Genomic DNA, 15,633 nt, shown 5'->3' with positions numbered 1-15,633 from the left:
GTTTCTCTGGCGGTCTTGCGCGGGTAACACACGCAGAGAGATGACAGAGAAAACACCATTTGTCTGATTGTAGGACTCCTCTGATGGCTGCTTTTCTCTTACAAATCTCTGCACTTTTCCTGGTTTAATTGTTGTTGACAGAGTTTGGATTTGGCTCAGATGCAGCACAAGACACTGAATAATCAACGCTTCTGAACAAACAGTTTGCACAGAGCCGCTCTGCCTAATCTGGCTGTTAAGTCTGCCGGGCGTAGTTTAACTGTGACAGCTTCGCAAACAGGAAAGAGGAGATGAAATCGGAAAGAAGGCTCGACTTACGACACGAACAGACAACCGCTTTTCATATCTCCCATGACTGCCTTCTCTTCCTCCTGCGTGCTTCTACCCTCCCAACTCAGAGGGGGGGAGAGGAGCGGAGCAATGAGGCAAGCAGAGAGGGAGACGATGAATAGTTTGTGACAAAAAAAGACAAAGAGAGGACATGGATCTAAAAGACAAAGCCATCTCACAGAGTCCATGAGTCAGCTGACAGCACAGGAAGGTTTCTTAATTGCCCTTAGAGTACATTTCTCATCCCTGCCTCTGGTAATTGGACATGAACGCCGTTGATAAATAGGCTGGACCACCTTGGATTTGTGGAGCCGTCAGATTCAGAATGGCATCTTCAGGGGCAGATAGCCGTTAACAAGTTTGTTGTTTAAAAAAATCCAGACACCTGCAAAAAAAATTTTTCAACTATAAAACTGCTTTCCAAGCCTTTTAAAGCCATTTCTTATAGGAAGATCAAAATCTACTGTTTCTTTAAGACGAACCGGTTTGATGGCAACATCATCTTTAAGGAATAAAACTCCTTTGATCACAAACTCACTTCTGATTGGCTTTGTCAGGACTACATATTAAGGATAAAATGTAGAGTATGTTGATTTTATTTTAACAAAATGTTAGTTAACCCTTGTATTATCTTAAATGACCCCACCCTTACATTGACGTGTTCTCCCTACCATGACAAAGGTGGATAAAGGTGGAAAGATTTCATGTAATCCATGGAAACCAGTGAAGATCACAAATCATTGAAGAAACAAGGTTTAGCGCACTGTCTTGGGGGTGGGGTGGGGTCATAATGACCCCACTCCCAACATCAAAGTGCCTAAGATACCACAAGTTTTACAGTGGGAGAGTTTTCACAACTTTCCATAACCTAACACTTTCCTGAAATAATCTTTCTTTCCCCCAAAACTCCTTTGAGAGTTCTGGAAAACGCTGATGAGCTTCATGGCTTATGAAAAAAATACTTATTTTCTGCAAAAATTTGATGCAAGATGGGGAGAATTTGCATGATTTACCTGCAGGAAATGGAAACACATGAACTGACTGAAAACTTGGCTCTGTTCAGAACACGATGTGCAGCTTTGTAAATACAGGAAAAGCAGCAAGACGACAGTATAAAATGAGAGGATGGTTCATTTCTGTCTGCAGCAAATCAAAATGACAGTAACCCTTGTGCTATCCTAGGCACTTTAACGTTGGGTCATCTAGACCCACTAGACAGTGCGCTGAACGTTTTTTCTTCAATGATTTGTGATCTTCACTGGTGTCCATGGATTACATGAAATCTTTCCACCTTTATCCACCTTTGTCATGGTAGGGAGAACACGTCAAAGGGTGGGGTCATCTAAGATAGCACAAGGGTTAACAGTAGCTTTAGTTGGTTCAGTCTGCAAAAGTGGGTGCAGCTTCAACACAGAAGTGTCTTTCACAAAATAAGAGCACTTTAAAGTGTTTTTAAAAAAGAAAAAAAAGCTCCTCCCATCATCCCTGCAGATGCGTCACGCACAGAGCTGTCACTCAGTCGGCTTTTAAACCGGCGGAAGCTGATCGGCGTCCAAAACATTCACCATTTGCCTTGAACATAAAATGAGAAATCTGCCTTTTTGGAGTCAACAATAATTGAACTCATGGGGTCTGTGTTTTTAGAGGCTTGTTTCATCATGGTGACCTTGATGATGTTCCGCTCACAAAAGACGAGCTTTTTCTTCAATCACTGAAGGATTCTCTTTGGTTGAAAAACAAAAATGTTCTTTATGGGATGTAACTGGAAAAAAAAGCAGCTTTGTTGAAGACATGATGTGCGTCAGATTCAAAGGAAAGATGAGAGCTCGTCACTTTCATTTAATTAATATAAGACCCATTTAAATATAATACTAGACCATGTTTTTTTTCATTTAAAAATGAGGCAAAATTTTTTTAAGTTCCTTTAGATCCAACATGTAAACTCAACACTTTTATCCCCATTGTTTACCTGCAGCTTATTTGTAACAAATGTTTTTCTTCAGATCCCATTTTGGAATTTCATGCTTTGTTCTTGGTTGCAAGATCAAAAACTCATCTCCATTTGACAAAAAGGTAATGTTTCCCACAGATAAGACATTTTCCCAGTAGCAACATTCTGAAAAACTGAAATTTTAAAATGTTTTGCCCATAAATGACCAAATTTGTGAAACCCTTTTTCGAAATAAGAGCGCTTTGAGTTTAGGCAATATAAAAGAGAAGACAAAAAGGTTTGCTTGTTTTTTTTTATTGATTTAGCTGATTTTTTTTAATAGAATGCAAAGGTCCATTACGTGGAAACATATTCAAACACTGCATCTGCTATGGCATACAGAGATATGAAGAGAAGAGGCTGCCGGAGACGGCGTCATTACATCATTAGAATGTAAACTTTACAGAAGAAAAGAGGAGAAAGATGCCACATGAAGGCATCCATCCATATTTACTGGTCATAAAAGTTTGACAGCGAATAAACGACAAAACACTCCCCACAAAAAAGAAGAGAAAACACCCGCAAATGTTGTTTAACACAGATATACAACAGAGACAAATTAAGCCCACCTCTTACTTTGTCTGCGAGGCTTCACAAACAGTTTTTCTCTAAAACAAAACAATTTTACAGCTTTCAACGTATCCCCACATTTACAAAGAATTCCTAAGGGAAGCATTTGTTTTTTTAGACCCTTTCAGGAGAAAAAAAGGAGGGATGAAGCTCAAAGGTGTAAAGACGGGCTAGTGGCAGCTGTTTCAGCGAGTAGTGATTAGCAGGTAAAGGACAAATGGAAAGGAGTTGATTCATAATTGTTGTCTTGCATGCTCTAGCAGGAGTTGTGAAGGTCAAACGAAGGTCATGGAAAGAGGCCAGAGCAGAGCGATGAAGCAGGAAAAGGAGGCGTGAGTGGATGCTTGTCGTTCAGGTTCGTCTTCTCCTCAGTACGTCGTTGCCGTCCATGTTGGTCTTTGGAATGGTGTCATGACTGGATGGTGGTGGCTGTGGTCTTCTCTTTAGCGTCTGTAACCAAACTCGTCGGCGTCGTCGGCGCGGAAGTCTCCGTAGCGCCAAATGTTGAGCTGATGGGAAGACAGAGGCTTTATTGACCACGGCGAGAGGAACAACGGCAGGTGTGATAAAACGTCTTGTTGCTTTGATGGAGGGCTTCAATAAGATCCTCAGTACATTACATGTTAAATGGTCAGAGAATGCAAATGGGAGGGGGGGGGGGGGGAGAGACCTGCGCCGTCATTGTCATTTAATCGGACTCCCATCCTGTAGACCCACAACGCCTCAAATGACACCCACGCTATTAGTTCTCCTGTTCCATAACAGACACTCCTGCCTCGCCTCATAAAGCATCATAGGCAGCTCCTAAATGTCGCCTTACCACAATACGGTTGGAACAGCGTGTGTGTAGTTATCTAAACGCTACAGAAGCTGGCCAGTCTATTTTGTGAGTGAGAGGATAGATCTTTTTTGGCTCTCAAAAGCATGTGCACTCAGCTGCTAATGCTGTGATTCATAGCTAATTAGCAACTGTGCTAATTAGCACTAGTTATTAGGATGAATGAAATGAATGAAGCCATTTCCCATTCCTCACACTGCTTTCTTTTTTTCCCCCCCGCTTCTCCTCGACACCCTGAAAACACGGCAGTGCCTTTGATAAGGATTGCAGTCCCTGGCTTTTTCTCCTCCGACTTCTTTGCTGGAAAAGCTCTACATGAATGGGAGCTAAAGCTTCACTAATTCTCCTACGACGGAGACACGCGTTCAGAAAAAAAGACTGCACGTTATTTCACATTTGAACCTCCAGATTTAGAATTGGCATCACAGTGTTCTTAACCAACAGCTTTCTTATGACTTCTGGAGACCGGTAAATAATGGACAGCTTTCTAACAAATTTTGGGGAAAAATTGGTTCCAAATTTGATACATTTTTGTCCTTGATGTGTGTCCTCCTCCTCCCTGCTGTATACTTTGGCTCATATTCTGTAGGAGCTATTCCATAACAAATGAAAATGACTGCCAATGTGGGATTTGAGAAAGAAAAGGAAAAAATGTTTTTCTTTCAAGAGTTTCTAAAGAAAACCATTAAGGACAGTAGAGTGCAGCAGTTTTGGCACCACTAAACCACTTAATAAAAATGACTTGAATAAAAAAATGAGAGGCAACTGCAGTGTCAAACATGTGTACTTACCCTGGCACTCTTGGCTGATTCTTGACTGTTCAGGTACTCTGTCACCTAAAACAGAAACACGTCATTAGGATATCATAGTAAGACTGTAAAGGGTTTCTGAGGTTGTTTCCTTTTCAAGCTTTTGAACATTTTTTCCAAGTAGTCTTTTTTTTAAATTCCTTTTTGTAGGTAGCACTCCAACCATTCTTTTAACACTACTTGTATAGTAAGCTGTTCTCTGAAGAGCAACAGGATGAATAAAGTACAAAGATGCAGAGATGTCACTGTGGGGTATGTGAGACGCATGCTTCCATTAAACAACTGTGTTTTGGAGTTTGCTCTTTATTCTCTTTGGAAAGGGCATCATTTTTTGTTCACAAAACATCCCACACATTTCAAGTTCTAATGATAAAGGGCTGGCAACAAGTGGAAGTACTGTGCAATATAACAGTGCCCTTAAAGTACATGACGAAGTAGGGGCGTAATTAATTGATCAGTATTCCTACAATCTAATCTGGAAAACTTCACCTGCACTGTTCACAATGGTTGAAGTTTTTGGCTAAAGACATCCTGGATCAATTTTAGGTCAGTAAATCAGATCATTCATAATTAAGCAATATGGACAATGAATCGTAATTATGATATGATTTGTATTGTTAAAATGAATCTCTACACCCCTACACACAAGTTTTCATCATGACAGTGCTTGATGGTGGGTGTCAAACATTGGAAGTCGTTCTTTTCCCTTAAAGAATCAGAGAAATTTGTGTTGGACAAAATTCATTGCTACAAGAAGGGATTAGGCAAACTCCTCCCAAGACACTGAATACGTATATTTATATAAACCTCTTCTGTGGTTAGGGCTAACATCAATCAGACAAAGGAAAAAAACAAAAACAAAAAGTCATGTATTTTTAAATGTCAAACAAGTTTTATTTCACCCAATAAACTCGCATTTTTGGCTTGCAACATTTACAAACTGACTGGTTCCCATAATGCTGTGAAGTCTGACTAATTCGTTAGTCTGAAAAGTTATACTTTTCTTTCCTCCTACCACTGTAGGTTGATGCAAATGACCCACAGAGTTCAGCCCCCTCACATCACAATGTAAATCTATTGAACAGTAATGACAATAATAATGAGTAAATTAGGGTCAAGCCCCAGCTTAGTTTCTAATTAGTCTGCACCTTTATTTGAGTTCAGGTTGCAAGGGAGATTAAAAGAAAACTCCAAGCAAAGCTAAACAAAATCTTTTATTTTTGGCGACAGTCAGTCCTTTTCTTTTTGCTAACAGGTTTACTTTCTACAGCCAAGGATACGGTCAATATATAAAGTCACATAAGTAAGAACAGCTGGAGACGTTGTGTTTTAAAATAAAGAAATCTGTGGCTTAGAGCGATGGTGGAAAAAAAAAAGAAGGAAAAGTTCAGCAACACTTCCATTAGCCTCCAAGAGATCTGCATAGACCGCAAAGACATCCAACAGTAGTTTCCCTTTTAATTGAGAAGCAACATATTAAATATGGAAATATTAGACTATTTGGATCTGTAATCTAATTGGAGTTAATAGAGACTGGATGTACAGTAGCCTCCATAGTGAGATCAAAGTGGGGATAGGGAAGGAGAGCTGTGGAGAGCGTATTGACTGCTTCTGCTAGAACAGTCATTTAGTCTCATTAAACGTAAGTAGTGATGAGAGTCAGAGCAGGGTCTGTGCTGTTCTCTTTGAGAAGGACTGTTGGATAGGTGGCCACAGCCTAACTGGGTCTTCAAAGTGTGCTGACTGGCATTACAATATGAAAGTCCTGGCGAGGCAAGTCCGATTTTTCTTCCAATACTGTGCAGATCAGTCAAAATCATAGGTCCATGCAGCTCTTGCTCAGCTTGCCTGAATTGTTGGAAAAACATGACAGTTCAAATGAATTACCAATAGAAAAACCATCAGGTCTTCTGTGCGTGTAAAGCTGACACGTGTTTCGCAGCTGATTATAGTAGCAGATAAGCTGCTGTTCGCATTCAGAAACTAGAAGAGGCATGCCAGATGTTAAAACAGTCAAGTGTGGATGGGATCTGCAGCTTAATTGCTTAGGTAGCTCGTGCATATAAGTTGATTTGATAACTGCGCTGCACATGTTCCGGCCAGAATTACAGATCTGCAGCTGGATGGTGCAGCTCCTCCTTATAAACATGTTAGCGTGTGAAGAGAAAGTGCTGTGGCTGCACAAGACATCCATCAAAGCCAAATGCAGGAGAGATTTGTTTTTTTGGAAGGGGTTACGATATGGGCCCATCCGACAGATGTCACCATATGGAAGGCCCAGCCGATGAGATTTTACAGACACAGAAGTCGAGAGATACCATTTGAGCTTTGGAGGAGGAAATTCATAGTGTCTAAAGCACAATTTACAGTCTTTCAAAAGTCTAGCTATTGTTAGGTAGGGGAGGGAGGATGCTCAAGTGAAGTGGAAGTGCGTAGATGTGAAAGGAAAAAGTGGAAAACTATATACAAGCTCCAACATCAATGAAAGATAATTCATCTATACTTTTAAAACTATCCGTGAATGCAAATGACTCTGTGGCAGATGCAAAGTCAAGAGCACTACAGCAGACTGTGATCAGATGAAATGCTGCGGTGCCGAAAGATCACGCAGAAAGATCTTTGTACTCCCATTGGGAGGGTGCCTCTCCTGGCTCGCCCTCTTTCTCTGTTCTGCACTCCTCAGTTTAGTGAAAACAACAGCCAATCAGCAGAACCCAGATGACGACTGACTTTGGATCATGAACAGCGCCATGTATCCGGTCCCGGATCCTTCTTTCACAGCGTCTCTATGGGCTCCAGTCGTGAGGCATAATGGCTCATTTATGACACAAACACAGGCAAAACTCATCCGGCGTAGCAAAGACGAGGAATGTTTCTCATTACAGGAAACAACTGTGCCCTCAAACAGGGGGAGGAAGAAGACTGTTCAATCATGGAGAGTCTTATGATGAAGGATTGTGTTAGTGGGAGCAAGGCAAAGACGATAGTGATAATGAAGCAGCTTAAACCTATTAGGGCGACAGATGAAGTATGAAAAACAGAAAAACCACGATAATTCAAAAGGAAACAGTGATCACAAAGGGTGTTGGGTAGCAGAAGGCAGCTGGTAACGGCGTACTTGTCTGAGTGACCTGACAGAAATCCCATATGTCAGACAGATGCCAATGTGGCGAGCAGTGGCCATGGACATTGGCAGCACTGAACACACCCTTTGGCCAAGACAGATAATGCATGTCTGAAAGAGTTTGTATATGTGTTTGCATCCTTTACCATAAAAAACCCAAACTTTCTAGTGAGATTGAACAAAACTACTCACATCAAGAGAGTAATAGCCCTATATAAAGACTGTTTAATGCATTCAGGTGACTGTAATGAAGCCATGTGGGAGCTTGGGTGTAAGTGTGATGTCTTTCAACGCAAACGACAGGTGGTGTGGGTCTGGCGGTTTGGCATCAGTCATGTAGTCCAACTGTCTGTGAATCTGCGACAGCGCAGTGCCATGTTCAGCCGGTGTTCTGATGAACACGGTGTGAAAGTGATGGATGTGAGTAAAAAAAAAAATACGTGGCACTTATTTTTTTTCCCCCCCAAACACGCTAAATGGTGAGCGTTCTTGCTTGGAACGCCACGTGAGAAAATTGACTAAGAAAGATTTTGGCTTGTCCTGGTAATCTGTAACTTGGGGCTTTTGTGATCAACTAGGATTAGATAGAAGAAAAGGAAACCCAACTGATACCTCCCTGGTCCCAATTTTTTCCTCTTTCATTTTTCGTTGTTGCCGCTTTGTTCTTATCACGACGCATTCTCATTCTTTCCCAGTCTGCAATCTCAGCCTCCTTTTGACTCCAGCAAAAAAAGAAAAGCTCTGCACGAGACAGTTGATCATCAGAGCATCTGCTGGAGGAGCTTTTATGTCCGCGGCTTACACTGTCCAAGTTGAGTAGTTGGCTATGCAGCGGATTGTCCAAGAAGACATGCCCACAACACAAGCAACGAGGAGCGAGGTCTGGCTTTTCCAAAACTCTCTTCAAACGTGTCATTGCACAAGTGATATGATGGAGAAGTGCTCATTTTCTAAGTACTGTATCTAACCAGTGAGAGAATCTGCCAAGGTTTTGTCATGTGTGACAGGGAATTCTGTTTGTGAGTGGACAGAGACAGACTCCAAACATTTGCAGAACCAAAACTATTTATCAGTTTTTGCAAAATGTCTAAAAATCCTTTTGGAAAATTGTAGCTGCCATGAAATCCTCACATCAGCAGCTGATTTGCATGCTCTCATTTTTCTTTGCTTTCTACTTCAGCAAGCAATTCCTGAGCTGTCAGGGCAGAAACTAAAAACCTTCAAAGTTATTTTTACAGAATATAAATCTTATCTCAGTAGGGATATAGTCTGAAAAATTACACGCAATTCTGTCTAAGACACAATGAGTTGAATGTGTGTCCTTTGCACTCATCTGATAAAGTGAGATTACAGACAAATTTAAGGTGGTCAACCTTCACGACTGAAAAAAGGGTCGCACTCAACAGGAAAGCAGCAAAAGTTCATGGATCCAGGAGTTTGCAAGTATGCTAGCACAAGCAAAATAACCTGTTCCGCCCTTACCTGTTCTCTAAAATCTATAGAAAATAGTCTCTTGTAGTGAAAATATGTGTGTATACATGGTATACAAATCATTTGACTAAGAATGAGTCACTTCTCAGGGAGCCAGAGAACAAAATATAACCTTCAATATCCCTTCCTTGACCTATTGCTCCTAATAGTTGAGGTGTGAAGCTTTATGACCTTCATGCTAGTTAGAAAGGATCTTTCTGCAGCTAGAGAGGCAAATGACCAGGCTGGGTTTCATGTATGAGGGTGTCTAGGCTGTTTGTTAATTACAAGTAGGGGTGTCGGACAGTCCACTGAAAGACCCCAACTCTGGCTGTACTTGTAAATTAGGTATTGAGCTAAGAGCAGTCATGCTGTCATCCAGCCACAGAGCCCAGAGGGACTCTGGGAGAATTCATTTGCAACTTTTTTTTTTTTTTCTTTAACTTTGTTAACCAACTGTTCCTACATCCATCACTGTTCATCATTCTTGTGTCAATTGGACTGAATAGATACTTGAATATTTTTCCTCTTGAGGCAACTATCATGTCATTGAGTCAGGGAGCACATTAGAACAAGGGATTTGATTGGATTAGGATTCACAGCATTAGTAGAAATGACCTCATGAGAGAGTTGATAATGTAAGTTAGGAATCAGGACAGATGTGACTTAAAAAAATGTAACTAAGGCAAATCTGTCTTCAGATTAGTACTTTACCTTGTTAGACATTTTAAACATGCATGACTAGTTTGGAAATTCTCAGCAAGAATAAAATTGGTAACAGTTTTCTAGAAAAATACAAAAAGAATTTATTCAAAATAAACTATAACTGCTTTTTTTTCCCATTTCTGGATCAGTGAATAAAAAAGAAAAATAGGACATTCCATGTGTAGTGTGGCTCTCTATAGCACTCTTAAGTTGGCTGTGGAGACATTATCCTTTTTTCTACAAGATATTTTGAGAATTACTGTCATAAGTTGAGGAGTTGAACTGGGATACACTACCAGTTGTGACATTCACTTACTTTAGGAAGGATCAGATGATTTCTTTATTTTGAAATAATCTATTAAAAGCTAAGAATGTAAAAAAGCTTTGACATGCTTTATTTCTCACACGAATTTTGGAGAAAAAAAAAAAAGGAAGCAAAAGCGTGATTGATAAATGGAACAAGCCAACCCTGCAGGCATCCTATGCTGTGAGCCTTTTCAATGATTTCCAGTATGGATCTTCCACATCCGGCTTTAGCTACGTTTTCATTCACACTCATTCCATTAACACGGCTACCCTGCTGTGCAATTAATTATACAGAGGGATTTCCAACTTCCAGCTATTGAAACCACATGAGGCAGTCTGTTTAAAAAAAAAGGTGCAGAAATGACAAACATTGAGCCAGACTGAAGAGTTTGTCAAACTTTGCACAACTACTTTACATTCCTGCATAAAATGCTAGGCCTGTGTGTGAGTATAGCGACAACACAGGCAAAAACATAAAATAATAAAAGTCATATTTACTAAAGGAGCTCCTGAGTAATTAAAAATTCCCAGATTCTCATCTGCAGCTTTCACTCTTACCTCACAGCTGTTTTCCCCACAGAGCGCCTTCTGCTGACACACCAACACACGTTCCAATGAAGATCTCATGAATGCGTCCAAACATGTTAATTTGAGACGTAAACACTAACGGCGTATCTTAACCCTGTGTGCAGGAAACATGTTGGAAACCAGGCAGAGGTCGCTGTGGTGTCAGTGACAGATGATAACTATGTTTGAGAAGAAATGACCGACACATCTGTGTTGATAATTGACTTGTGATTAGCAAAGTGGAGATTATTAGCTTGTAACGCTAATGAACTTTGCAGGTTAGCGCCAGTGTCACTTAGCTGAGGTGATTGGATGAGACAGTTAAGACCAAGTGACCTGCCAGACTTGGAATCAGTCATGTTGTTGGCAGCTGCTGACAAGAAACACTGGTGTAAAAGCAGCCGAGCACAACAGATAGTGTTGCTAACCACACAGCCATCTCCTCCTTGAGCTGCCATGACAGACTCATTACAGCTCGGACAAAGAAATATCAGGTTTGAGGGTGGCTTTCTGCACACTGGTCAAAACCTGCTGCAGGCACTTGCCTGCTGTGTAGTCAGTAAGGCACAAAGGAAAAGTACCCATTGTGGATTCTGTGATTCGGTCAAGCAAAGTGTGCCCCCCCTCAACACAATTCTGCTTCTTGCTTACAGAGACAGAATTAATGCTTCGCTATCCTTTAATACACAGCTTAGAGTGAGAAAAACAGCTGTTTAAACTGCCCAATGTGGCTTTACAGTGCAGAATAAGCAATCACACAAATGTGTGTTTTAAATCACAGCTCGTTATCAGCAGGTCTGGTCTGAACAAATCTCTGCTTTCATTTGTGGGGATTATAGTTCATCACGACATCGTGCTAAGAGACAAAATGCTAATTGGCCCAAAAAGATCCTGCAAGCCTCCTCATAGCTGCTTAGTTTGGAAAAAGAATAGTTAAGGGGGGACAGAAGAAATCTAACAAGAACAACCAAAAGAGGTGCTAATATGGATGGGGGGAAAAATGAAAAAAAAGAGGAAGAATCAGACGGTGTACCACGTGCAGAAAAAAAGAATTTGTGAGAAAAGACTTGACAGAGGTCGAAGTGTGGCAGTGACTTAGCCAGAATGGCATGTTGCCATTTTAGGAGAGGAGAGTTGATGGTGCCAGGACCATTTAATGGCTTGGTGTGCTTAAGGAGGGGAAAGCAGCAAGTCAGTGTGTCATAGGTAGAAGCTGCAGGAAGAAGGGGCCCCTTGTGGCTTTGTATTACAGTCACATATTCATCATCCTTTAGCTTGCCAGAGTTATCAGCATCACCTTAACTGTTAGGATCCAGTAGGGTAGCTGTTGAAATATTTTCTTTTTCAATCTTTACACCCATTATGATGTTTCCCTTTCCTGATGGAAGAAATCTAACTGAAGCAAAAAAGAAAATACAGATTTCTCCCCTAACTCAAGAACATGCAGTTGCTATCGGGTACAATCAGAGCAAATGACATGGTTGACACTGCTCTAAATCTGGCTGCCTGGGGCAACTATTACTGAGCTGCTGTGCTTTGCTAACAGCTCATTTATGACACCAACATGCTGATTACATGTACTGGTGACAGACACTGTACAAGGCAGCCACTTGTACCTGGCAATCTACAGAATACAGTAGAACTGTGCTTTCAGGACAAATAAAGTGAGAAAAAACAAACTATTGGATCTGTAATAAAAGAAAATAAAGACACAGAAAACAATAGTTCAGGTGTAACTGGCTATTCTACTACATGCTGTGTTAACAGCTGTGTCCACTGCTGGATAGTGACTAATGCCATCACTCTCCCATCAGAATCCACATATCAAAGCTATTTCTAAAACACACTCTGACAGATGCATGACAGATTAAACCACGAGATATTTAATCTACAGATGTGGGTTTCCTGTCTGCTCGAAAACACATTTACTTTTAACCTATTTTGGCAACAGACACTTTTTTAAAAAGCATATGCCTCTGTGTGGAAGGGAGAACAATGCGGGTCCATATGGTGTGCACTGACAGCAAGCACTAAACTACGGCTTAAGGTGGGAAGGCACTTGAAAAAGGAAATAAAAGCCCAAATGGATGAATATCCCCTTGTGCTTTCACTCTCTTGGGACAATGCTACCCTCAAAGACTGGTGTTAACCTTCAGTGCACTTATGACTGACTATTAATGGTTGCTCAAGTGCCAATGAACATTACAGCCCATCTGTTATATAATGCTTTGGAACTGGAGCACAGATTACAACGACCGTGTTCCAATCCCCGGGAACGGATAATGAATAAAGAACAGAGGCAAAACGGAACGGATACAAAGGACAAAAGTCACTTTTACAAGAAGGCTGATACAGAGAACTGCATAATGACAGCTGATACACAGGGCAACTAAAAAAATGTATTTTGCCCGACTGTATTGTTTGTCAGCAGCAGAACAAGAAGGGTCGCGTTCATAAATTTCTAAGTCTACATCCTGCAAACATGCGACTATTAATTAAAGTAGTCTGATCCAACTTTAGAATCTTTTAGCTACTTCATTAATGCCTAGATTAATCATTTTAGTGCCCATATGTCACCCAAAATAAAGATTCCTCCTGTTCTTAGTTGGGATGTTCCAAACTGATCACATGATTGGAAATTGGCCTAAGCACATCGTTTCAAACTTGATCAGAATCCGTGTTACATCCTGATGAGGGTTCAGACATTTAATTTATTATTAATATTTATTATTATTATTATTATTTATTATTATCATGTTCAGCACTACATTTAAGCTTATTACAGATAAATACTCTGCATATCATAAACAAATCACAGCATTTTATTGCCGAATACAGCTCTACTTCGAGCAAGAGGCGCACAAACAGTTTGGTAAAGTTAGCAAGATATCCACAGACTTGGACTTCCGGAATCAATAACTTAATGAACGTTTGAAACTGACAGCAAGTGTCTCTTTGTCTTACTCTGTTTTGTCTTAAGGCAAACAATAAGAAAAATTAAAAATAAAGAGACTGATGACACTTGGATGGTTGGAAAGCATGAACAGTATCATCAGCGGCCATAAGTCCAGAACAAGAACTGACAGAATTATCCACAAAAAAGCTTCAGAGCTTTACTTTAACCCACATTTGTATAGCACTTTGGAAACACTGTGGCTTGTTAAGCCTTCTCCAAATCAAAATATACGTCTGCAACCTGAAAGAGTGTGTGTGAATATGGTGGGTATGCATGAAGGCGCAGATGTGTCATAAAAACAGGAACAATTTGATGCAACCAAACCTAAATCTGCAGCTTATGAGCCTATTGGGGCAAAAACTCAGGCAGACTTTAATCAACGTCTTTTGTCTGTAGTGTCCTTATCCCAGGACAACAATATGGTCACTGACATGCAGAGGTCAGAGGTCACAATGACAAAGTTACAGTCTGTAAAAAGAATGAATTGCTAGAAAGATTGTGCTCTCCCCACCAGCCTTCCATTTGCATGAAGATTTCTTTTTTTAATGAACAGTTACGTGTTTCTCTGTTCCTCAGAGAGTTGCATTTTTTAAATAAAAGACTACCTCATTTTGGGGTTATGCAAAAGCAGTAATTGCAGCAAGAAAAAGTATTCTTCATTTTATCTTTCATGTACAGAGCCGCTATGGGCCTGCGGGGCGAATTAGCACAATGAGGGAAAAGTAAATGAGCATTGCTTCATGCTTTGACAAAAATGGCCACCATCTGAGGCAAATTGTGTTGCAAAGTGCATTATGTGTAACTGGGGATTGACAATTGAGGAGTTTTCATTTCTTTTGTGTGACAGTGTTCGCATTAGAAAACCCCAAGGCATTTGGTGAAATAGCAGCTTAAGCCATCATAAAAACCTACACGACAAACAGTGATGGAAGATGATGTCGCAGCAAGAAATTGTAAGAGCTGAGCTGTCTACAAGCAACAAGTGGTACATCGACTACTGCTTTAGTCACATCCACCCGTCCGGGGGTGCGCGTTTCTGGGTGGTCCAGGCCCGTGGAGGGTGGTAGACAGGTGCAGCCTGATCTTAAAGGGAGCACAGGTGTGGCTTACCTTGTGACTCATGCACCCACAATAGTTGTGCATTTGGTGTATTGTGAAGTATTTCTAAGGATAATGTAAGTAACACGTGGAGTACGGGTGATGCTATCATACGGTGCTTTTACGCAGCACTCCAATCGTTGGTAAGCTGCACTGCTCCTTAGTGACTACGCACAAATATTTACCCTTAGGTGTTATTTAAGTGTTTTTTTTTTAACCTGTCGCCTACAGCAAGCCTGTAGTAGAATGCGCACAAACGTTCTCACTCTACGGTTCCATCATTTTGACAATCAATAGTTTATAGTTTCATTATGTCATGTACGGTATGCAAAAGAGCTAATATTTCTTTATGATTGAGAGTAATAGTTAAATTATTCACTGGTCTATGTGAACGTTTGCATATTTTTCAATCAATTTTTTGACTACAAGTAACTTTCCAATGCCTGATATCTCATTGTTACAAGAGATACAAACTTCTGTTGTGCGTCTTGTTTTTGTATTTATTCTGATTGAATAAAATGAACCAAATCCGAATCATGTGGACCATCTGCGTGCCCTGTACACGTTTGGCCCTTTTTTTTCGCCAGCAGAAAACCCGTAACCACCTGAAGGGCCAATTCTAACTAAAGCTCAAAGCTTGATTTAGCTTCACTTTCATTTAGATTTTTAAGGGTAAAAAATTAGGGACAGGAAACTGCTCAGGTGAGAGTTGTGTAATGCTTTTGCCCCCCAGACTAATTTACTTTTAAGTTTTTCTTTTTTTTTCTATTTTCTGTTTCCACGAAAAGAATGCACATGGACTGTCTACATTTGGTGTTTGAGGTTTTCCAGCGAGGACAGTGACGAGGCAAACTCAACTTTCCGAAGCCA

At 40.6% G+C, this 15,633-nt stretch overlaps 1 protein-coding gene across 1 annotated transcript in view; it reads right to left on the bottom strand.

Annotated features, from left to right (window-relative positions):
- Positions 1 to 2,559: 2,559 nt before the first annotated feature.
- snd1 (staphylococcal nuclease and tudor domain containing 1) overlaps positions 2,560 to 15,633 on the bottom strand; it is a 154,583-nt gene continuing 141,509 nt past the window's right edge. The window contains exons 23-24 of the mRNA XM_023952284.1: positions 4,520 to 4,564; positions 2,560 to 3,399 (exon numbers count right to left, since the gene is read on the bottom strand). Coding sequence (XP_023808052.1) covers positions 3,334 to 3,399; positions 4,520 to 4,564 — 111 coding nt within the window. The 3' untranslated portion in view covers positions 2,560 to 3,333. The remainder of the gene's footprint in view (positions 3,400 to 4,519; positions 4,565 to 15,633) is intronic.

The sequence above is a fragment of the Oryzias latipes genome, chromosome 23, assembly GCF_002234675.1.
Source record: "Oryzias latipes chromosome 23, ASM223467v1".
Taxonomy (NCBI): Eukaryota; Metazoa; Chordata; class Actinopteri; order Beloniformes; family Adrianichthyidae; genus Oryzias; species Oryzias latipes.
Note: the sequence above shows the minus strand (reverse complement) of the source record. Positions and strands in the feature narration are given on the sequence as shown.